The sequence below is a fragment of the Lynx canadensis genome, chromosome A3 (genome assembly GCF_007474595.2).
Source record: "Lynx canadensis isolate LIC74 chromosome A3, mLynCan4.pri.v2, whole genome shotgun sequence".
NCBI classification, from domain to species: Eukaryota; Metazoa; Chordata; class Mammalia; order Carnivora; family Felidae; genus Lynx; species Lynx canadensis.
The window spans coordinates 7,684,658-7,709,279 of NC_044305.1; the positions used below are offsets into that span (position 1 = coordinate 7,684,658).

Consider the following 24,622-nt stretch of genomic DNA (forward strand, 5'->3'; position numbering starts at 1 on the left):
CCAAGCTGAAGTCACAGAAACAGATGAGTGGATACCAACAGCTCGGAGTGGGGATGGGGAAAATGAGGAGCTGATGGCCAAAGGGTACAAACTTCCAGTTAGAAAATGAACTTCTGGGGAACTAACGTCCAGCGTGGCGACCACAGTGAACAATACTTTACTGTGTCCTTGAAGGTTGCTCAGAGAATAGATCTAAAATGTTCTCACCACACACACATTGTGTGAGGCGATGAAGGTGTTAACAAACCTTAAGGTTGTTATCACTTCGCAATATATACATCGTACGCTTTAAACTTAAACAGTGTTATATGTCAATCAGATCTCAAGAAAACTTGAAAAATAAGTAAATAAAATTTAAAAATACACACAAAAATTTTTCCTTCAAAAGATGGCCACAGGGGCGCCTGGGTGGCTCCGTCACTTAAGCATCTGACCCTTGATTTCGTTTGAGTGTGAGATCCAGACCCTGTGGATTCAAGTACAGGAAGAACGGAGTACATTTTATCTGTTAATTTGTTTTAAACTCTTTAATAAGAATGAGTGTATGCTCTATAAAATACTCAGAAATGAGAAATTACTAAGTAGCTTAGAATCGAGAAGAGAAATAGAGAATATTCAAAGATTTATATTAGAATAGGGGTCCTTTGACCTGTAAACTCATCTGCTACAGGGAAAAACAATATTCTTCTCCGATGCAAAGCGATTTCACCCAGTACTTGTTTTCAGAGTGATACACACTAGAAATGAACAATTGTTTTTCCAAGACTGCGCAGAGGCCTTTAATCCAAAAAAAAAAAAAAAAAAAAAACCAAACACCTTTCACAAATTTGTGCACTCCATTTAAGAAAAAGAATTTGTACGTGCAATGTCGATTTTCACATATTCTTGGCATACCTAAAAGTTTCTCCTAAAATGATGTCAAAAGCACAACAGAGACTCTCTCTGGCTGGTAAAGAGGAGTGCTCTCGTGTGGTAATTATTCAGGACGTGCTGCGAAATGTCACCTGAGCTGCTGTCACTCCTGCAGGTGCTAAACCCAGGGTATTAATCTAAATCAGTCAGGAGGTGAGGCGGAGCCTGACGCTGAAGCATGCTAACTCAGCAGTCAGCTGTAAAACTAACGGGAGCCTACTGGACACCGGCCACCTTTCCTTAAACAATAACGTTTCAAGAACGGTTCCAAGGGAGGTGTTGACGCAGTGAGATCCTCCTGTCCGTTGGATCATCCCATAAAAAAATCAGAGCCCCTGCCAGCCTGATGTGCTTGGCTGAAGTTTCAGAGCTTCGAGGTGGAAAGAAACAAACAAAAGACTAGAAAAACCTCAAACAAAATAAGCAATATGTCTCTCGGCCCACCAGATAAACTAACTGTTCTTCTTGGTCTCCAGGGGCAAGAAGTGGCAATCCACGGTGCAATTGCATTTTATTAAAGAGCTTGTATTTCAACCCTGGATTTCTTCAAGGAAAGAAGAAAACAAAACAGAAGTATGATCGGATTTGCTTATGTTGGGTGGAAAGGAGGAGAAACAGCATCCAAAAGATCCTGACAACCTACGATCATCACACTGCTGCCCAGGAGAGATGAACAACCCTGGCTATATGTGCCTGTCCTCCAGACTGAAAAAAAAAAAAAAAAAAAAAAAAAGAAGGTTCCAGCAATTAGGAGAATTCATACATTAATGCATATCCAAATGGTTTTCCTCTGGTGATGTAAGAACGCCGTCTCTTCCCTAGCTCTGTGGAAGTATGGAATATGATAACTGATGGATGTGATAGACAAACCTGATGAAATACGATAGACTTTCTAGACATCTACAAGGTTTGGAAGTAAGAAGACCTGAGTGTGAATAAATCTACCAATTACTAGTCTAATGCCTTCGGACCAGTCACCCAGGTGCCCAAGCCTCCCTTGAAGATGAGAATGGTAATATTCCCTACTTTGTACGATAAGTGAATGGCATGACCATATGAATGAGACACTGCATGTTAAATGCTTCGTATAGTGACCTTCATGTAGTAACTTGCTCCATAAATATTAGTGATTACTCTTCGTGGCCGGTGTGCCGGATGGAACAGAATTTTTCAACTGGGTAACTGGACCACATACCTATTTGCTGTGGGAGATTGTTCTGTGTATGTTTAGTAGCACTTCTGGCCTCTCTACCCATTAGATGCCAATGGTATCCCTGACCAACTGTGACAATCAAAAATACCTCCAGACATTGCCAAATGCCCCCTGGGAACAAACGCACCCTTCGTTGAGAACCACGGTTCTGCATCTCAGCACCATGATGCGTGATATTGCTAATTACAGTCAAATAACTGCTTTACCCTATTTGCTTTGAGCAGCTATTAAATGCTATGTTGGACACATTTTGTTAGGGTTCTTTTCTCCTTTTTAAACCTTATACCCATTCCCCTTTTGATGGCATGAGTAAACCCTTCCTGCTTTGGGAGAAACACCCATTCTATTGGTACCCTGTGTGCCTTGTGTAATAAAGTTCTCAGTATAGTACCTGACACACAGTGAATGTAACGGTCAATATATGGTAGGAATTTCTCTCTCTTCTATTTGACTGATGGTGTGAGAGGATCCCAAAGCATCTAGAAGCCACCATGTGAAGCCAGAGCAAAGCCACCCTAGAAGCAACAGGACTGAGAGATGAAACCTAGGGTCATGTACACTCTGAATCAAGTCAAGCCTGAAGCCATCCCTACCTCCTGGACTTGTGGTTATGTGAGCCAATGAATTTCCTCCCTGTTGTTTCAGTTTGGTTGATACAACTGCCTACTATGTGCCAAGCATTATGCCAGGCATTCACACATACACCTTATTTAATCTTCATGGCAATCTTGTGACGTATGTCATATATTGTACCCATTTTACAGGCAGCCAATGGAGCTCAGAGAGTTAGGTCATTCACTCAAGGCCCACAGCCAGTATGTGGTACAGCTGTAATTTCATTTCATTCCCTCCAATTTCTAGTTCAGTCTGTTACACATGCCCTGGTGTCAGTCTTGGTGGGGTAAAGGGGGGGCCTTTGAGCAGAAGTAACACCCCATCCCAACTCTAACAGAAGCTGAAAGTGAGCAGAACTTTGCCCAAAGTCTTTGGGGGAGATTCTTTGTGTTCTGGAAGGCAATACTGCAACATCTTTGCAGATGCATGTTGGATACGTGAAAACTATCTGCCTGGAGACACTTAACTCCTCTTCATTTATTGATAGGAGACAGGGAGAAAATCATATTAGTTAACAGGAAACTGCTTTGTTTTGAACACATCCAAAAATAGCCAAGGAAAAAATTATCTTCACTAATAAAGCAAGGCAGATATGAAACCTTCATGCTTGGGGGAACACAAATGATCTTATTATCCTGAGCATCTTGATGGTAACCATAAAAATTCATCTTTATTTGAGTTTCAGGCAAAATATAAACTAGGAACATTACCTTGTGTTTAACACTGTCTGTATCCTGCAAACCCAAGCCCTGCTCCAAAAGTCATCACAATAAAACATCAAAGACACTGCCGAGGAGAAGCGGCGCTATTCTAGGTCATCTGTGTGCGTTACTGCTGTTCCCCACAACAGTCCTGCAAGGAAGTTATGACTTGGACAAACATACAAGGGAAACGAACCCCTCTGTCCAAGGTCAACAGCTAATAAAGAATAGAGATTAGAGCCCAGGGTGTCCCTCTGACTGCTTCTTCCACCACCCCGTGCTGTTTGACAAATGAGCAAGACCCTAAGAACACATTCCCAATACTCTCCCTTCTGTGACTCACTGCAAGTTAGCATCAGCCCCACAAAGCACGACCACTGAATAAGAACACGATTCAAAAGCAGCTGAGTGTTCTGAGTCCCTGCAATCCTTGAGGCACAGCATGGTGTGGTATGGGTTGTAGGTGTTCTCATCATCTAATGGCTTCGACGAGATACCCTGAAGGTCAGACCATAAAGAGACTAAAGTCATAGAACCAAATGCTTTCGTTTTACAAGTTAGCACTTTTATGCTTTTGGGTCAAAGGCCATTGGAATATTTCTGAAATTTACGTCTCCAATATATCTGTAATTTCCATCCGCCATTTCTTTTATCTGAGCTACTTTGGTATCTCCCCATATATCCACTTGCCACCTCTATCTCACTGCCTACAAAATATAAACACCACTCTCTCTCTCTCTCTCTCTCTCTCTCTCTCTCTCTCTCTCTTTCTCTCTCACATACATACACACACACACACACACACACACACACACACACACACCTGCTTAAAAAATCTCTATGGTTTCCTATTACACTTAGGAGAAATATCAGTCTTTAAAATAATGTCCTAGATCCTTAGCAATTCTACTAGATTAATATGAATAAGTTGAACTTTTGCAATATATGAGTAATATGAAAACTTGAAAGACTGAGATAATTTCAAAAAAAGTTTAATATTCATCATGAGATACTATAAAAGTTTACTAAGGTTTTAGCTTTCAGAGATTATGACAGAAAGCCATACTCTTCCTATTACAATTCCCATAAATTCAAGGAACTGAAAAATTTTCATGCTTGAATAAGTGCTACCTGAAATAGGCCCAAGACACCCTGATCAATGCAGAATTCTACTGTCCATTGATATGAAATACAAGTGGGAGATGATATGAGGCATACAATCAATAGAAAAGCCTACTTCTATTGTGAAACATTTTTCATACATAGATTTCACTGGTTATGGTTAATACATAAATAATTCTGGAGACCCAAACAGGAAAATATAGCCACTTTCCCCAACAAATTCTGATTTTTCTACAGAGATTTTCCCAGAAGGATAATAAATAAGTAATTCTGACAAAAGAACATCGCTCTGAAGATTACAGTTTTATTTTCTAATGTGAAGACCTTTGCCATCTCTGAGAGATTCAGAGACTCATTTATAGCAATTCAATTTCCAGGTACTTAAAAAGCAAATTTTAAATAATTGGGATTTGCTTATAACAGAATGAGCAGATTAAGTTGAACGGAGCATTGCTGTCATATGTTCACACAAGTTAGGGTCTTACGTGTTTGCAACTTCTGTTTTTAGTCTTGTATCAAGTATTGTATTCCTATTGGGAAGAACCATCCACTTTTACAAACAAACAAACAAAAATTTTTAAAACCACAAGCTGATTGCCTTCAACTTTAATGTGAATTTTACAGAAGGCCTTGTATCTTGAAATTTAGTCATTTAAAATTCCAAGATATAAAATTTATCTGCAATGTCTCAAAAGAAGAGCCTAAATTCTGAGGAAGCAAGAATGGTGAGGGGGTGGGAAGAAGAATGAGATCCTGATTAGACTAAAATCTCTTTCTGGTTAATGATCGACCCAAATATTTTGGCACCATTGGCACTATCTTCTCTTTCCAAAATTGACTTCTAAGAGGAAAAAGGGAAAGGCCTAGAAGTGCTTATTGGGTATGGACTGCAATAAGCCAGTTCTAGAATCAACCTCCTAGCGTCAGTGCGGTTCATCACACCATGGATGGAACCCAATCAATGGCACCTTCAGAAATGAATGGTGTCTCATATTGATAATCTACCATAGTCAGCCAAGGAGAAAACATAAACAGATTAACACTATGGGTGTTTCCCAAAACCCAAGAAGCTGGCCTGTGTTCCGCATGACCCGGTAGATGGTACCTTTCTGGCATTTTCACCTAATTCTATGTCAGTTTGTGGTATGGAATCAAACTGCGCAATGAAAGTTTACATCACATTGCTGAGAACTCTCCATGGGAAATAAAGCCATATGGAATATCTGACTACTTTACAATACGCCTGGCATTACAGGGCTGGAGCTCTACGCATTTGTAGAAGCGCACTTCAGGGTGGATCTCATAGGCCAACCTGGGAAAAGGAAAAAATAAGTAGGAGAACAGTCATGAAACTCACCTCCCTGCCTCAAAAGTGAACCAAGCAGCATCTCGCCCGTACCGCCGCAGGGCACTTAGCGGCCAAGAGATGAGTTTGACTCTGGGATTCTGGACGTCCCAAAGACAGATGTGCTCATATGTAATCTGCAAGGCACATTCGCCATGTACATCTAAGTTAGGGGATGGCATCAAATACACATTGAATCTCTCTGGGAGAAAAACAAAAGGTTAGTCTAAAATCCCGGGAATGAAACATCAAAGACAACGTAGGAACAAAGAGGCATTTCAAAATAATGCTAGCTCACATTCTAGGTGCAGGTTGAATATTCAGGAAGATAAACCTTTCTCATGAATTCACAGCGCCAGAAAATGATTTTTTTAAATTAAGACCATATTAAATAACATGATAATGACACAGTCTGGCGGTCAACATACACTAAACACTATTTGCCTGAGCAAAGACCATGTTTAGAATTTTTTAATTTGCATAATAAAAAAACGTGTCTGCCGGTAGAAGACGAGAGCAATGGAACCATTAAAAATGTTTTTTTTCCTGCCAAGTACACATTAATTCCACCCACACTTTGTGTTCACAAAAGATGCAGGTGCAAATAACTGTCGCATGATTTAATGATATTAAAGTTACACTGATCAACATATAATTTTCATAACCAAATGAGTAAAACTATATCCCAAATCATTTAAATAAAACTCCATGCTAATACCGTGCACTTAACTGACCCAGCAGTCTGTGAAAAATCCAATAGATATATTTGAACTCGTTTTAGCAAGAACTCTACAAATTTCCATTTGCTTATTTGGATGACTGTTAAAATTTAACCAAGATGTCTCTACATAAACGACTTGGTTTATGACTGCAACCACATTTTCATCCCCACAGATTCAGTCATGGCATTTCTGTTCTACTTCTATAAAATTCATTAATTTAGGAAGTTACAGAGTCAAAAATCTTTGAGTGAAATATGAACACAAATATTACTGGAGTGAACATTTTCACCCATCCATCATTAAGGTAGATTGCCTAAATCTGACAAGATAGTGCGGCACTAATCATTATCAGTGGTATTTTAAATTAATCATTTTATAATAAGGAAGTCACTAGAATTCTTATAGATTTTAGTTGAGTTTAGTAAATAGGAGTGTCATGACTGCTTTCATGGGTCTATTTTTCAAATTTTCTGTTATTTCCAACTCCCAATCACCAATTATTTGCTGCTTTCTAGCAACTATTATTTTAAAAGTATATTCTAATGGAGTAAAATGTCTCCCTGGGGAGTTCTGCAGCAAGTCAGAAAGAGTTCATCCTTAAGTAAAAAAGTAAGAGAGACCATTACCAATTTGTTCACTTGAAGTTCTATAACTTTACTTCACTCGAGAATAACAGCAAGTGTAAGAGTGACTGCTTTAGTTACAATTACTTGAAGTCATGCAAATTAATATTGTAAAGTGCCTTCAAAGAGGTAGCTGAGTTTTGTAGTAATCCCTAGTAGTTATGTACCAGGGGTATTCTTATTCCTATTTGACAGAAGAGGAAACTGAGGCCTGGTTGTGGTATAGTAAAGGGAATTCCTAGGCACAGCCCATCCTGGGACTCTGTAGCGTTATCAGGATAGAGCTTCACAAATATAAATTTGTGGAAAAAAAGTGCTGAGCGGAGCACTCTAGATTAAAAAAAGAAATCAAATCCTGTCCTATCTTCCTCTTTAGGTCTGGCTTCACATGCAAATATCTGTGAGGCATCTGCTCAGGTCCATACAGGTGCATCCTCAGGCTACAACAGAACAGGATTCTGGGATCCAATCCGCCCTGTCAAAAGGCTTGGTCACCTGGAAACAAAGAAATCATTCCTCACCTCCAGGCTCATACTGTAAACCAACAGTGAGTTTTGCTGAAATGATCATGGGTATTCTGGTCATTATTACCTCAAATGATTTATTCCCAGGTTGAGTGTTGAGCTCAAGGAGCTGGCTCAAGTGTTTTAATGGGAAAAAAAAAAAATCACAGAATTAGGAGGGTTTAAAGATGATGAAACATTCGTGATGTCCGGATTCTATTAAAAATGTTGGAAAACTTTCAATGAAATACTTTCAGTGAAATATGCAAGACCAAAAAGAACAAAACAAAACACTATGCCTTAAAATCAGCATATTATGAATACAGGCTCAGGAGTGTGGTCTTGTATCAAACACCAGCTGTTGGAGTTGGAACAAAAGCTTCAGTTTCCTCATCTGTAAAACAGGGGGACGGTACAGTGCCCCCGTCACGGAGCTGCTGGGAAAATTAAATGACCTAATGCATCTGCCACAGAAACTGGTGCATAGCAGGTCCCCCACCCCGATTTCTAGCTGATGTTATTAATGCAGATACATTCATATTTATGCATCGAAAACATATTAGGAAAAGAAATACACTGAAATATGAACACAGGATTTAGGTGCAATAAAAGGTTCTTTTTCCTTCTTTCTGTATACTTTTCTTATAACTTCAAAAATCTGACATAACGAAGATGTCTTACGGTGTACTGGATGGGGATAAAAACAATGTCAAATAGAGCGAAGGAGAGAATTTTCTTTACATACCACTCTGTTCTCTCTCAACCCCAGTAGCCAGTAAGTCAGGCTCTCCGAGGCTGATGTCATTGATCCGTGCGCCCACACACTCCATCTGGAGCAGTTTGCACCATTCATCGGCCTCCAGATCTGTGGGAATGTCCAGAAACATCACCATGCATGCCCAGCACCCACTTAAAAGCTACAGGCAAAAGCCCTCCCCACCTCGGACAAACCTGATTCACAAGCAAAGGTCTTGGAGGTGTCGTCATTGAAATAGATTCCTATGGCGTGCTTCTTGGTGCTCTTTGGCAACCGGGCTACGTTCTTCACATTGTTGAGTTCTGTCACCTGAAAAACGGACAACTGCAAGTCTGATCACACTCCCTGCGTGAACGTGCCCGGTCCACACCACCACACTCAGGAGAGGCACGTTCAGTGGAAGGCACGCCACAGATGAACACCCCTCGACAGAAAGGTGCGTTTTGGAAAGCTGCGGATTATTTCGGTGTGCTATCCTCAATATGCAGCAAGAAAAATTAACGAATGACCTTCCTTTTTCAATTTCCTGAATATTAAGTGGCACGGACTCAAAACTTCACAGAGGGAGAATTATCTACCCAAAGAGTCTACCTAATCAACAGTTCTCAGGTCTGTATCCCATCACTGGGAAGGCCTTTCCAATACTCCAACCCCTCGAGGTACTTCCCGTGAAGGCAACTTACACGTACTGACCGCAAGGGAGGGAGGGAGTGGTGACCCAATTCATAACTCAGTCTCCTCACTCTTTGATAATCAGAAATGGAGTGTCAGAAGTCCCCCAAATGCCCCTCTACTCGGGGTTCAAGTCATATATTCCAAGACAGACAGTGGTTTTGTACCACACCTCCCTACTCTCTCTTACTCCTAGCTTCTCAATGCGTATAGGGCCTCTGTTTAGATTCTTCGTGGTATCACCTTTTTCCTATCAGTAGAGAAGGTTTTTCTCCATCAGACATTCTCTCTTTCCTTCTTCTCTCCCACAGTCTTGGTCCCTTTTATAAACTTTCATAAAATTAACGCTTATAAACCACTACCCTCTCCCTCCCCCGCACTAAGGGTATTGGCTTATTGTGTTTCCAAAATGGCTGCCTCGCCTCCAGTTCCATCCAGAAGATCTGCTGCATTGGGGCTGTGATGACTGGCTCCTGCAGGAGAGAAGGCTTAGGTGGCTTCAGGGTCTTTATAAGATAAATAACTCTTTCTGACAAGTCTAACTTCCCCTTAGGATATCTCTTCTGTGTTATCTAAAAGAATATATCTCCCATCAATCTCTGCCTAGATAACCATCTCTTATCTATTATTCTAAATTCAAGGAGTGCCTAGCTCAAGAAGTAGGGGAGGTAAAAAGTCAATATCCTCCACACATAAAGTAACCTGATTATTTCATTCCCCTACTTCTTAACCTGCATTGGCTCTCTTTATAGTATAAATGCAAATTTCTTGCATAAAATATCATCATAGTTGCTATACTCCCAGTATCTGTGGCCTCCCAAATGTACATGTTGAAATCCTACCCCTCAAGGTGATGGTATTAAGAAGTAGGGCCTTTGGAGGCTGATAGGTCTTGAGGGTGGAGCCCTACTGAACAGGATTAGTGCCCTCATAAAAGAGACCCCAGAGAGCCCCCTCATCCCTTTCACCACGTAAGGACACAGAAAGAAGATGCCTTCTATGAACCAGACAGCACGTTCTCACCAGCCCCCGAATCTGCCAGTGCCTTGACCTTGGACTTCCCAGACTCCAGAATTGTGAGAATTAAATTTCTGTGGTTTATAAGCTACCAGTCTATGGTATTCTTTTTTCATGGCAGCCCATATGGACTAACACATCAGTGTTCCCTCAAAGCCGGCCACAGTACTCTCTACCTTAGCAGGTAGTTTCAGTAACTCAACATTACCAACTTTATTCTCCAGCTACTCCACGTCCCTCGGAGTCTACCAGATGCATGTGTTTACTTTTTGTTTTAAATTTTTTTTAACTTTATATTTATTTTGAGAGAGAGACAGAGGCAGAGAGGGGCAGAGAGAGAGGGAGAGAGAATCCAAACAGGCTCCACACTGTCAGCACAGAGCCTGGTGCAGGGCTCAAGCTCACGAACTGTGACAGCATGACCCGAGTTGAAATCAAGAGTCGGCCTCTTAACTGACTGAGCCATCCAGCCCCCCTGTTTATTTTTTGTTTGTGTATTTTTGTGCCAGTGCCCCAGTACAAACACTATCGTCTTGCCACACCTACTTATTGGTCTCTCGACGTCCATGGTAACCCCATTTATTCACTGTTAACACAGCATCCAAATTATCTTTTCAAACACAAGCCTGATTCCAGCATTTTCGTGCATAAAACAGAACACTTCAGTGACTTCCCACTGCACTTGGGACAAGCAGCCAAGTCCTTGGAGTGACCCTCAAGCCCCTCTGTGGTCTTCCCTGGAGCTATCTGACCAGCCTCCTCTCTGATACCTTCCCCTTAAGTCCCAGCCATACTGGCTTTTAGTTCAGGCTCCAGAAAGCACCATGATTCTCCTGGCACAGAGCCTTCCCCACTCTCTCCTTACTTCACTTGAACCCACCTTATGGGTCTTAGTTTAAATCTTGGTCACCTGCAGGGCCCTACTGGACGCCCCTTATCCCTCATCTAATCAGAGCCTCCAGGGTCTATCATTCAATGACATCTTTGCCCTCGGAGACCTTTTATGGCCATATGGGCTGTGGTTTGGCACCCATCTTGCCTCTAGGGTGAAAGTTTTTTGCTCACCACTGTGTCCCCCGAACCTAATACAGAGTCTATCACCATCCTCAATGAGTGTATACTCAATACATATCCATATACTCAATGAATATGTGTGGATTTGATGAACAAAACACCAAACACACCTGCAGATTTGCTTGCATGGTGCGTCTCCGAGGTGAATGCCTCTTTCTCCAGGGAAATTTCACTTTTCCTGAAAGGCCCACTTCCTCCTGGAAACTTGCCCTGACTTCAGGGTGAATTAATGGTCGGTCGCCTTCTCTCTGTTCCCGTGTGTGCTGCGTGAAGCTTCCTTCTATTACCTGTTGTTGTAATTAATCCATCTATCTCTCCAGCACCCAGCTAGACGTGAGTCACCTATCAATGACTTATTGACAGAATGAATCGATGACAAACAATCATCTGAGAGTCAACATTTATTGAGTCTGCACCACATGCCACACACTGGGCTTACACTATCCTCACATAACATGTTTCATTTCATCTTCATGAACACCCGAGGACATAGATATTATTATCAGTATTTTCCAGCCGAAGAAGCCGTGGATGAGAAAGGTCAAAGTCATGTGCTCAAGTTCCCAGCTAAAACATGGCAGAACCACATTTTAAATGGGGGCAAACTGACCCCAAAGCCTGTCTGTGCTCTTCACCCATCTGAAATACTAAGGACTAACTCTAAATACTTTCAGCACAGACAATCTTTAGCTCAGAAAGTCATCTCATATGCGAGGACTTCTTTCTTTTCACTGGTGTGTAAGGTGGGGAGGACAGGAGGGGGTGTAGGAGTAGGGCTTAGGTGCCCAGGCTTTATGATGACCCTCTACTGAAACATTATATAAGCCTAATCCACCCTAACCTGAGGCACAGCAATGACTTTGAAATATGTCATTTCATTACACATCCATTAAAGGTAAAGAGGAAGGAAAGTCACCTGAAAGAGTCAGGAAATGTAGGGAGAATTGCATGAGTCAGAACACAATTACCCATTTGGGAAATTGGTTTAAATAATAAGCAACCCAACACCTCCAGCTCGGGGGTGGTGACTGAGTGCTCATAGAGTAGGCAGGGTGATGTTTTTCATGTGTCAAAGGACTATCGGGTTCCAACGCAAAAGTCTCTGCCCCCAATTCAGAACCACCTCTCAATGAGCACATGCCTGCACACTTACCCACCCCCAGCACCCCCACATACACAGTTATTTTGAAAGAATCGCAATTTACACAAATCCGTAACAGAGCCCTTCTCAAAATACATGCTACCATGAAAATCATGAGGACATTTGCAGATATATTTGTAAGTCGCTTTAAAACGTGTATAAGACATATTTATTTCCACCATCACTCCATTTTGTAAATGAGAAAAATCAAAGCAGGATGTATTTTTTAATATTCCTTTTAAAAAGAAATAATTTGCCCCTAATGAATCTCTGGAAGCAAGCATAGATTTTGATAAGGTCTCAGGTTATTTTTTGATAGGAATGTTATCTTATTTTTTTAATATTTTATTTTTTAAATGTTCATTTATTTTTGAGAGAGAGAGGGAGAGAGAGAAAGTGAGCACATGAAGGGGAGGAGCAGAGAGAGTGGGAGGAAGGCACAGAATCGGACGCAGGCTCCAGGCTCTGAGCTGTCAGCACAGAGCATGATGCAGGGCTTGAACTCACTAACTGTGAGATCATGACCTGAGATGAAGTCAGACGCTTAACCAACTGAACCACCCAGGTGCCCCGATATGAATGCTGTTTTAAATAAGGGCTAATAAGTGTCACTCACCATCAGAAGTGACTGCACTGGGGCACCTCTGGGTGGCTCATGATCTCATGGCTCATGGGATCGAGTCCCACGAGGAGCTCTGCACTGACAGTGTGGAGCCTGCTTGGGATTGTCTCTCTCTCTCTGCTCCTCCCTGTTCATGCTCTCTCTCTTTCTAAATAAATAAATAAGTGACTGCATTGGATTCTCAATACGACCTCAAAGAGAATGAGCACTCAAGACCATGGGTGTGCAATACCTTCAGTACACCTTTAGTCTGAATATCTTGTCTTCACCTTACGTCTCAGATCAATCAAAAGTTATTTCCTACCAAGTTCAAAATTTTTTAGGAAAACTCCCTCCTGAGCCTCTGTGGTCAGAGATTTTATTTTTCCTGCACTGTGCAAGAGAAAAGACACACCCTAAGATCTACATGAATTACACCAGCTCTTTATACAGATTCGCAAATAAAATGTAAAAACTTCTTCAAGGTGTAACAGCATCAAGGAGGGAGCTACTGTAATACAATTATAGTAGAGCTGGCATTCCCTCGTCAAGAATCTTCCTTGAATCCATTCATTCATCAAAACTTTTAACTCATTGTTTGTTCATATTTAAAGGGAGAAAATAAAGAACCATTTTTCCAGGCAGGGATAAAGAAGGTGCTATGAGGACAAAGCTGTGAAAAAGGATCCAGTGTGGGCTCAGGAGAATTTTGCTCTTTTACCTAAGGGGGAGGGATGCCCTTTCAGAGAAGGGAGCAGTTGAGCAGAGGCTCCTAAGATGTGAAAAAGTGAATCCTATGAATCACTGGGCCCAGCCATTCAAGGCACAGGTAATGTTAAGTGCAAAGGCTCTGAGGCAGGAATTAACTTATTTGGCAAGGACTATGTTTGCTTATAGGTTTTAACATTTGACCTCCTGCCCTTGATATCTGCACTCAAGAATGAGCCTTTTCAGCAGTCCCCCTCACAGCCCCCAGGCATCTCTCCACCCACCTTCCCCATAAGGGTGTGCTGCTCATGAAAACCAGTGGACCTAAGGAGATCAATATCTCCATGCTTTTGCATCCCCCCCCCCCCTTTAATCTGGCCAAAATGTGCTTTCTGAGCACACTGAGCATTGTTATGATGGTTATTTCTAATTCTTTCTCAGGTAGTTCATATACTTCCATTTCTTTAGGGTCAGTTTCTAAAGATTTAGTTACTTTGATCGAGCCATGTTTCCTGTTTCTTCATTGTCCCTTGTAAGCTTGTGCTGGGATCCACACATTTGAAAATACAGCCACCTCTCTCAGACTTTACGGACTGGTTTTGCACAGGGGAAGAACCAAACAGAAGTCTCGAGCCGAAGAAGACAATAATTGAGGTGAAAATTCAACTCGGGGTTCACAACAGATGTGATCAAGCTGAAGAAAGAATCAGAAAACCTGAACACAAGTCCTTTGAAATTATCCAGTCAGAGGAAAACAATGCATGAACAAGAGAATTGGGTGTTTGGAATCAGAACATTATCTCAGTACTCAGTTACCTGGAATTACTCCCTGCATATCTCACCAAAGCAAGGGCTTAATTGATTATTGGGATTTATAAATTACTTTGAGAGCCACACGCACTGTTAGAGCGTCACAAGCTAAATCCATATGGCACACTGTGCTTCAACTGAAAAACTACAATTTAAAATAGAAAATGTTTAAACACTGTATTTGAAACACAAATGGTTCTATTAAGTCTATACATAGACACATAAATCTATGTACAGATTTAATAAAACTACAGTTTTATATACTATGTATACAGTAGTTGGTTTCCACTTTTATAAAAGATAATGTTTATACATGCATGCTTGCACACATATATATTCTTATATGTATGTAGCGAGAAGGATTAAGGGTCTGGGTAGGCTCATATTGCTTATCTTTTTGTATTATTGCTTTTCTTTTTTACTGTATGACATAATCTTACATGTGGAAAACCTTAAAGATCTCTCTCTTGCACATATAGACATGTGTGCACACACGCATGCACACACACACACACACACACACCTGTTAGAATAAATGAATTCAGTAAAGTTGCAGGATAGAAAATAAACACACAAAAATCAATTGTGTTTCTAGGTACTGACAGTGAACAAACCTATTTATTCATTTATTTATTTATTTATTTATTTATTTATTTATTTGTTTATTTATTTATTTATTTTAACGTTTATTTATTTTTGAGACAGAGAGAGACAGAGCATGAATGGGGGGAGGGTCAGAGAGAGAGGGAGACACAGAATCCGAAACAGGCTCCAGGTTCTGAGCTGTCAGCACAGAGCCCGACGCGGGGCTCACACTCACGGACCACAAGATCATGACCTGAGCTGAAGTCGGCCGCTTAACCGACTGAGCCACCCAGGTGCCCCTGAACAATCCTATTTAAAACAACATTAAAAAGAATAAAATACTGGGGCACCTGGGTGGCTCAGTCGGTTGAGCGTCCAACTTTGGCTCAGGTCATGATCTCATGGTCTATGAGTTCGAGCCCCACGTCAGGCTCTGGCCTGACAGCTCAGAGCCTGGAGCCCGCTTCGGATTCTGTGTCTCCCTCTGTCTGCCCCTCTGCTGATTGCACTCTGTCCCTCGCATTGTCTCAAAAATAAATAAACATTAAAAAAAATTATAAAAAGAATAAAATACTTAGGACTAAATTTAACCAAGGAAGAAAAAGATTTATGCACTGAAAACTACAAAACACTGCTGAAAATAATTAAATAAGGTACAAATAAATGGGAAGACATCCCCGGCTCATGCATTGAAAGATTTAATATTGTTAAAATGTCCAACTTCAAGTTATCCACAGACTCAATGTAATCTGTTTCAAAATCCCACTGCACTATTTGCAAATACAAAAAGGCCACCCTAAAATTCATATGGAACCACAAAGCACCCTGAATATCAAATATCGAAAGTAGTCAAAATGATCTCGAGAAAGAATGAAACTGGAGGTTTCACACTCTCTGACTTCTAAACATATTACAAAGCAGCAGTAATCAAAACAGGATGGGACTGGCCTAAAGACATACAGACCAATGGGATAAAATAAAGAGCTCAGAAATAAACGGCTGCACAAATGCCCAGAATACACAATGGGTAAAAGAGAGTTTCTTCAACAAATTCAGTTAGGAAACTGGATATCCACATGCAAAAGTATGCAGCCAGACCCTCATCTTACACAAAAATCAACTCAAAATTGATTAAAGACTTAAGTGTATGTCCTTAAGTCTAAGAAAACATGGCAGAAAAAAATTTCAAAACATTGGTTTTGGCAAAGATTTATTGGATATGGCACCTAAAGCACAGGCAATAACACTGAAAAACAGACAAAAAACATCAAACAAACAAACAAACAAACTCTGGCACAGCAAGGAAAACAACAGAGTGAAAAGGCAACCTAAAGAATGGGTGAAAATATCTACAAACCATATATCTGATAAGGGCTTAATATCCAAAATCTGTTAAGGAACCCCTACAACTCAATAACTAAAAAGCAACCCAATTAAAAAACGAGCAAATGAGTTTCACAGACATTTTTCCAAAGACCTAGAAATTGCCAACGGGTATATGGAAAATTGCTAAACATCACTAATCTTTAAGGAAATGCACATCAAAACCACAACGAGATATCACCTCTCACATGTTAGGATGTCCATTATTTAAAGAAAGAAAGAAACAAGCAGAAGAGAAATTGCAGGCTTTATGAATTGTAGGTGGGGATGTAAGATGTCAATAGTAGGACCTTTGCAATGCTTGATTTTTCTCTAGAAATTGTACGTTTACTTTCAAAAGCCCTGGTTAGGTTTTGCACATCCTGGGGCTATTTCTTTCTGACGGAAATTATCACAGACTAATTAAAAATTCACAGAAGATAGTGGCTCCTCAAAAATTCTGCTGGTAAAAGATAATGAACACTAAATAGGAAGCTCTCTGATGCATAACGTACGCTTCTAAGCATGGAGGCTGGAAAAGATTAGGTATTGATAAGATTTGGCAAAATGATTCTGTCTCTAGGATTTGGAGGAATGTAAAATAAGACCAAAGGTAAATTCTGCCCCTCAGAGTTGTCTTCATTTTCTATCATTTATTTGTTCACCATCATCCATTCTCTCCCAGCCCTTCTGATTCTTTACCAATGAGTTTGGTTGCGGCCGTGCAATTGGCTTTGGCCAACACACTGTGACCTGATGTGCCACATCCAAGAAGATGCTTCAAAAGTGTGCACAATTAGGTCAGTTTTGTCCTCCTTGAGCTTCAACCTTCCACTATGAGAATAATGTTCCCCACCTTCCTGGATCTCTGAGTACAGCCAGATGGCTCTCAACTGAGTGAAATTAATCCAGCTGTGCTCCATACATCCACAGGCAACCCAGACCCCTCACGTAACAAAGGCAGGAGATAAATATATGTCTCCATAGAGTACTAAGATTTTGGAACCGTTACCACAGCAGAAGTTGGTTAATACACCCTCTGTTTGATTTTCTTCTGGCCAAGAATTTTCAGACAGATTTTCTCTCAAATCTCGCTGTATAATAGTATTGTTTTTTGCACAAAGGAGACCAGATTTCCAAGTCAAATACATAATGATCGACTAGGACATCAGTTACCAGTTTTACTTAGTAACTGAATCATTTGCTCTTTACAGTTTTTCAAAAGAATCTTACAACATGGTGTCCCATTATACAGAAGTAGAGCCAGTCTAATTAAATGAGGGAAGAAATCCCACCTCCCTTAGAGTAAAAATAAATTATAAATTTATTATAAATCCACTTCTCAAGTTATATATCTACTTCTCACAAAGCCTACTCACTTCAGTCAATCACAGAATGCTGAATGGCTACAATGTAATACTAAATACTCAGGATAACATAACACGTTTGGTACTATTATTAAAACCCATACAAGGGGAGCCTGGGTGGCTCAGTCAGTCGAACATCTGACTTTGGCTCAGGTCATGATCTCATGGTCCATGAATCTGAGCCCTTCGTCGGGCTCTGTGCTGACAGCTCAGACCCTGGAGCCTGCTTGGGATTCTGTGTCTCCCTCTCTCTCTGCCCCTCCCCTGCTTACGCACTGTCTCTCTTTCAAAAATAAATAAAGATTTAAACAAATAATAAATAAAACCCATACAAGAAGGAATAGTGAGTATCAGAGAAGTAACTTAATTATGGTTTCACAGACAGAATGGAAAAGTAAAGCCACACTCAGAGCTAGAACTTGTGGCTTCCACATACACCTGTTGTACCTAGTGCTACGCTCCATAACATGTGCTCCTTAAAAAATACAAGAATAAGTGAACGAATAAATGAACAGGCAGATAAAACTAAAGATGCAAACAGTTTTGGAGACAAATATATTAAAAGATGTTTCTGCAAATTGTAAGTCATATCTTTTTTTTTTTTTTTAATTTTTTTTTTCAACGTTTATTTATTTTTGGGACAGAGAGAGACAGAGCATGAATGGGGGAGGGGCAGAGAGAGAGGGAGACACAGAACCAGAAACAGGCTCCAGGCTCTGAGCCATCAGCCCAGAGCCCGACGCGGGGCTCGAACTCACGGACCGCGAGATCGTGACCTGGCTGAAGTCGGACGCTTAACCGACTGCGCCACCCAGGCGCCCCATAAGTCATATCTTTAAAGTCTTAATTCCTAAGTAATAATAAGGTATTTGTTAAATTAAAAGACGACAGTCTAAACTCATCTTTGCTACTTGGACTTAAAATGTTGAACAAGGGGCACGTGGGTGGCTCAGCTGGTTAAGCGTCTTGACTCCTGGTTTCAGCCCAGGTCACGATCTCACGCATGGTGAGATCGAGCCCCGCGTTCGGCTCTGTGTTGACAGTGGGGAGCCTGCTTGAAATTCTCTCCCTCCCATTCTGCCCTTCCCCTGCTCGCTCTCTGTCGCGGTCTTTCAAAATAAATAAGTAAACTCTTAAAAAGTTAAGCAATAAATAAAATATTGAAGAAAACTCAGCTTTTCAAAAGCCATTTGCTTTTATGTGGGTACATGTGGCACCGTGGTTTTTAACCTGGGTTCCTGCCCTGTGAAATTCGGCTGGAGACACCCAGAGCAGGAATATACACAGCAGGTCCCATGGATCACACCCGCTCACACACACACGCACACGCACATGCACGCATCTTTACGAGACACACACCTGTGTAACCATTATGCACGGTTACATACTGACTCATGAAAACCATTTTAGTCACAATCACGACTTCCTGGGCCAGCCAATGCTGCCTCCAAATACGACCACTACTCTGATCTCTATCATGGTGGGTTAGTTCTGTCTTCTAAAAAACTTTATATAAATGGAATAACACCGTCTGTATTTTTCTGGGTCTGGATTCTTTCACCTAACCCCACGTCTGCAAGATTCTCTCTCTGTGTCTCCCCTCCTCTCTCAAAAATAAACAAACTTAAAAAAGCAAAATAATCTAGAAACACAGATCACAAATACTACGAGAATCGCTATACTACTCATTTATGATTTCAAAATTGTGTAACTACTGCGTTTAATCAGGGGAGCAACTGCGCCCATCTAGAATTGACTCTGTCCATTTAGCTGACTGGCATGCCAACTCCCTACCACGCTGTTTGTGACATGATACCGCCATCAGGCTCTTCCCAGGCATTTCGGTGGGGACAGCCAGCTAACTGTTCGAACAAGTGCACGTTCTAACCGGGGCACGGATCTGAAGAAGACCACGTACACGTGAATACGGGGGTCCACCTAGGTTACGCTTCCGAAGCCTGTTGAGAAGAGGTATTGGTGCTTCTTTGCTTCTCAAGACTTCCAGTGGCATCTGCCTCCCATCTTATCTGGGACTTCCAATCTTCCGCCCACAATGAGGCAACCTTCCTTCGTCAGAGACTCCAGGCAGATGGTGAAGGCGGTCCAACTCACCTTTCCTGGGCCAACGCAGGAAGTGACAGAAGGCTCCCTTGTTGGGGGTGTGCTTTCTGGCTCCAGCTTGTGATTCTGTTGGATGGCACGGCCTGAAAATCAGTCCGAACTAGCTCTGATTCCCTTTTTCAAGATATATTCCGACCACGTGTCTTCCTCCCACACATTCGGAGCTCCTCTACGAGAAACGGACTTCTTTCCCCAGTTGGGAGAGAGACAGAGGTGCACACTGAAGTGTCCACACAGGTCCAGCTCATCTAGTGGATAGTTCTTCGGTGCTTTCAGAGTGCTCCCACACATCTCAAGGCAAGAACAGTCTATTGTGATGCCAAAGGTCGTCAGACTGAAAGGACACAACTCTGCCGAAATAGAGGCAGGACACGATTTATCGTTGTCCTTATCCTGAAAGCCCAACTGAAGACCATTTCATTTATATGGACTCGTCAAGTCCCTTCAGGCAGGAACACTTGGCAATTGCTTTTCTTTAGACTCCTCCATGGCTCACTCCTGCCCCGTATCTCCAGCTACTTCCATAGCATCTTCTTTTTTTTTTTAATTTTTTTTTTCAACGTTTATTTATTTTTGGGACAGAGAGAGACAGAGCATGAACGGGGGAGGGGCAGAGAGAGAGGGAGACACAGAATCGGAAACAGGCTCCAGGCTCTGAGCCATCAGCCCAGAGCCTGACGCGGGGCTCGAACTCCCGGACCGCGAGATCGTGACCTGGCTGAAGTCGGACGCTTAACCGACTGCGCCACCCAGGCGCCCCCATAGCATCTTCTTAATAACACCGTTTCTGATTTCTCTTTTGGAGTTGCAGACTCTTAGTCCACATTTCCTATTCCTTTTCCCGGCTTTGGTTTCTTCCTTGGCATTTATCAGTCACACCAACATACTCTGTATTTCACCTGTATATTTTCTCTCGTGTCTGTCTCTTCCCCATTTAAGTAGAGGCAGAGAGCCATTCACGTGGAACCGATGAGAATGGCACCTCGTGGAGGTGAGCTGTGTGTAGCTGGCTTGCCCATACACAGCGGCCTTAACCGCGGGAAGAGTGAGCATGAAGACGAGGTCTGGGGAGCCCAACAGACAAACCTGGCAGTAAGTGACCACAACTTCAGAACAGGAGTGATGAGAAGACAAGGAGAGATTTGAGGGCTTCTTGGCCACTATGCAGGTCCTGATTTCTAGTTTTCTGAACACCAAAAACACAAAGTACTAGGACTCCATCAAAGCAAGGAAGTAGTCAACACTTCTAAATTTCTGGTAAATCTTCAAGTAGGCCATCCAATGAGGAATTTCCCATAAAAAAGACCGCCAAATTAACTTCGCCATTTAAAGCCATGCCCCAGACGTGCTATTCATCATAAACGATAGTATTCATTGAAATAAATGTTTTGCAGCCAGCAATTAACAAAGTGGGCACACTTTAAAAGTTTAATTTGCTACTGATACAGTTTTGCATTAACAACTTAGAAAACAATTACAAATTGCACAATTCAATTTTCCAAACGGATTATTTTGTACTAGATGGAGAAACTGTTGAAATATCTTCTGGTGTCCCAAAGGACGATTAATACAACCGGGTTTTTTAAAGCACATACATTCCCTTAAGGAACTGGTACATTCCTGTCAAAATTACGCAATTAGCATTATGTGGGAATATTAAGTATATTTCTGGCGTGCTACAAAGTCAAAAGCCATTTAGGAAAACAAGGATTCGATTTCCCATTTTTCTCCTTCTTTGCTGAAGGTAATTTACAGATGATGATTTATTTCTGTTTACGGAGTAAAAACAAGACCACTACCTAAAAGGCAATTTTCCACCTTGCTTTGGTAGGCTGTATCCTGATTATTTTTCCCCTTGTGGGACTGAATGAATTAAGTCAGCGGTTCACTTTGTATATGCAAATGGCAAAACTCTGCAGAAGCTTCAAATTGCTTCATTCTCAAAAAAAAAAAAAAAAAAAAAAAAATCAAGGCCATTATCTTCCTGAAAATGAAGAGGTAAAAGCCCCTTTAACTTCTGTGGATTGCCTTCAAAAATAAAAGCAACGTGAACACGATCCATTTCTGGATCCACAATGTTGTCTCAAGTATTAATAAAAGAACTATTATTATTGTTGTGCTTATTACATTACTGTTATCTGTTGCAAATTTTCAGAGTACTCGAAAATACCCTAGTGAACACTTCCTGTTAAACATTTCCAAAATATTTCTCATGATGTGTTGCAAACCTTTTACCTTTTTTTATATGGTCTTTCCTAAAAAGGCACCAATGGTTTGAAGTTACAATGCCAGGGCCGGCAAAAAAGAAGGGACATGTTCGGTTCTAATCAAAAGTCACCACCCGAAACGTCTCTGCTCACTTCCCCCAGGACCTTGAACAGGGCTGTTTAACAAACGTTTCCTAAAAGATCTCTTACAAAGGGTGCCTGGGTGGCTCAGTTGGTCAAGCGTCCTCTTGATTTCAGCTCAAGTCATGATCTCACGGTTCATGAGTTCGAGCCCAGCGTCAGGCTCTGAGCTGACAGTGCGGAGCCTGCTTGGGGTTCTGTTTCCCTCTCCCTCTCCCTGCCCCTTCCTCTCTCTGTCTCTCCCTCTCAACATAAATAAATAAACTTAAAAAAAAATTTTTTTTTAAAGATTTCCTAAGAGGGAACCAGTCTAGACAGTTATATCCCAGTCCCCATACAGAAGGTTTCATTCTTTCCAAAAATACCTACATGCCCTTGGTCATGTAGTGCTAAGTGCCCTTGGTCGCTTAAAATGAACTGGACTAGCGTCTGTCTGAGTTGTAAACTTGGACTGTCGCCCCGAGGAAGGGATCTTTATTTGTATATGCGAAATAACTGAACTGATCCATTTGTTGGGGCTTCCTTAAAAATAAACGGCCACACTCAGCCTAAAAGGTACTTCACTTGAAACGTAAGCATCCGCAATCTACAGAGAGAATGGAATTTGGAGACAAAGGCGCTTCTCCTACACTCTGCCAGTGGTGTACGATTCTGTGTGATCCATCTGGAGACCCGCTGGCAGAAGAGCCCCAAACATTTTAAAGGTGCAAGATGTTATCTGAGACCTCACTTCTAAGACCTCTCTTCCAAAAAGATGAGCAGGAGCTCATAAAAACAGACACAGATGTTTTTCCACCGTAATGGAGTTCTGTATTAGCAAAACAATCGGAAGCTCTTTTGTCCACCAATGTGGGTATTTTCAAACAGGTTAGGGTCAATTATCAGTTCAATATATACTAGACGCTAATAACGCTATCAACATTAAAGCATACTCTAGAGCTTTTAAATTAATGAGGTGTAACCACTAACTACCGACTTGGAATAACAATCAAAACGTGAGGGAAAGGAGACTAGTGTAATTCATGTGACCATTTAATTTTACCTCATAAACCAGAACATTTTGAATGGGAACAGAAGTTCTGCTAAAACTTCTGCAAGGATGTGAGGCTCATTAAGAGTGAGTGTCCCGGGGAAATCTGTGTTTACAGTCGCCTTAAATACAATATGTAGAGCATATAATGAATTACTCCACTTTTGCTTATTTCAAAATATCTGGGCACGCGTGAGAATATGTTTCTGTTTGTACACATAGAGAAAAGAGTCTGAAAAGTACATAATCTATTAGTATTTTTTTTTCTGAGGTCTGGGACTAGGGTCCAAGATATGGTTATTTTATTTTATCGTATTCCATGCACTTCAGAATTGTTTAAATTTGTTCCTAGGAACATGTGTGATGTTTATAACTTAAAGTTTAACAATGAAGAGGGGCTTCTGGGTGGGTCAGTTGATTGAGCATCTGACTCCTGATTTTGGCTCGGGTCATGATCACAGGGTCACGGGATGAAGCCGCATGTCAGGTGGAGACTGGTTGGGATTTTCTTTCTCTCTCTCTCTCTCTCTCTCTCTTTCTCTTTCTCTCTCCCCTCTTGCTCATGCTCTCTCTCAGAAAGAAAGAAAGAAAGAAAGAAAGAAAGAAAGAAAGAAAGACAAAGAAAGGAAAGGAGAGGAGGAAAGAAAAGAAAAGAAAAGAAAAGAAAAAAATGAAGAGAAAAACCAGAGGGAGAAATTTGCCAAAAATTTGTAAACGAAGGAAGTGGATCTCTATCCTTTGACAACACATCTCCTTCACCAGTGACTCATTTGGCCAACAACATTCTGTGATTTCATCCACATCCAAAAAACATTGACTAATTTTTCACCAACTTCAGAAAACCCACCTTTTTCTTTGGACATCATTTACAGAAAGCCTTTGTGTGCACTTGAATTATAGTCAAGTGTTTCCACCTATGCACAAACGTGAAATCACACAGATCAAGTCCTAAAGATACACGCTTTTAAGAAATTCGTGTAAAAATGCATACGCAGGAAGGGAAAAAAACATTTATAGTCAATGAACTGTTTAGCTAATTTTCTATTTGTATTGTTCTTATGTTGATATGTGTATATGTGCGTTTCTTAACCATATTAACTAAGTCAAACAATAGATGGTGATAACATAAGCAGATTAAATTTTCATAAACCCTCAAAAACTGGGGACTCTTTCCAAAATACAAGGTCAACTAATCATTTCAAATGATAAGTCAAATAACTGTGGGATAAGAAAAAAGTCATTTAAACTACATGATTGTTTTACAGGATTATAA

The 24,622-nt window shown here is 41.1% G+C and overlaps 1 protein-coding gene across 1 annotated transcript in view; it reads right to left on the reverse strand.

Annotated features, from left to right (window-relative positions):
* The window catches only part of DOK5 (docking protein 5), a 152,738-nt gene that overhangs the window by 40,317 nt on the left and 87,799 nt on the right, over positions 1 to 24,622 (reverse strand). The window contains exons 3-5 of the mRNA XM_030309358.1: positions 8,708 to 8,822; positions 8,502 to 8,621; positions 5,921 to 6,110 (exon numbers count right to left, since the gene is read on the reverse strand). Of these exons, the coding sequence (XP_030165218.1) occupies positions 5,921 to 6,110; positions 8,502 to 8,621; positions 8,708 to 8,822 (425 nt within the window). The remainder of the gene's footprint in view (positions 1 to 5,920; positions 6,111 to 8,501; positions 8,622 to 8,707; positions 8,823 to 24,622) is intronic.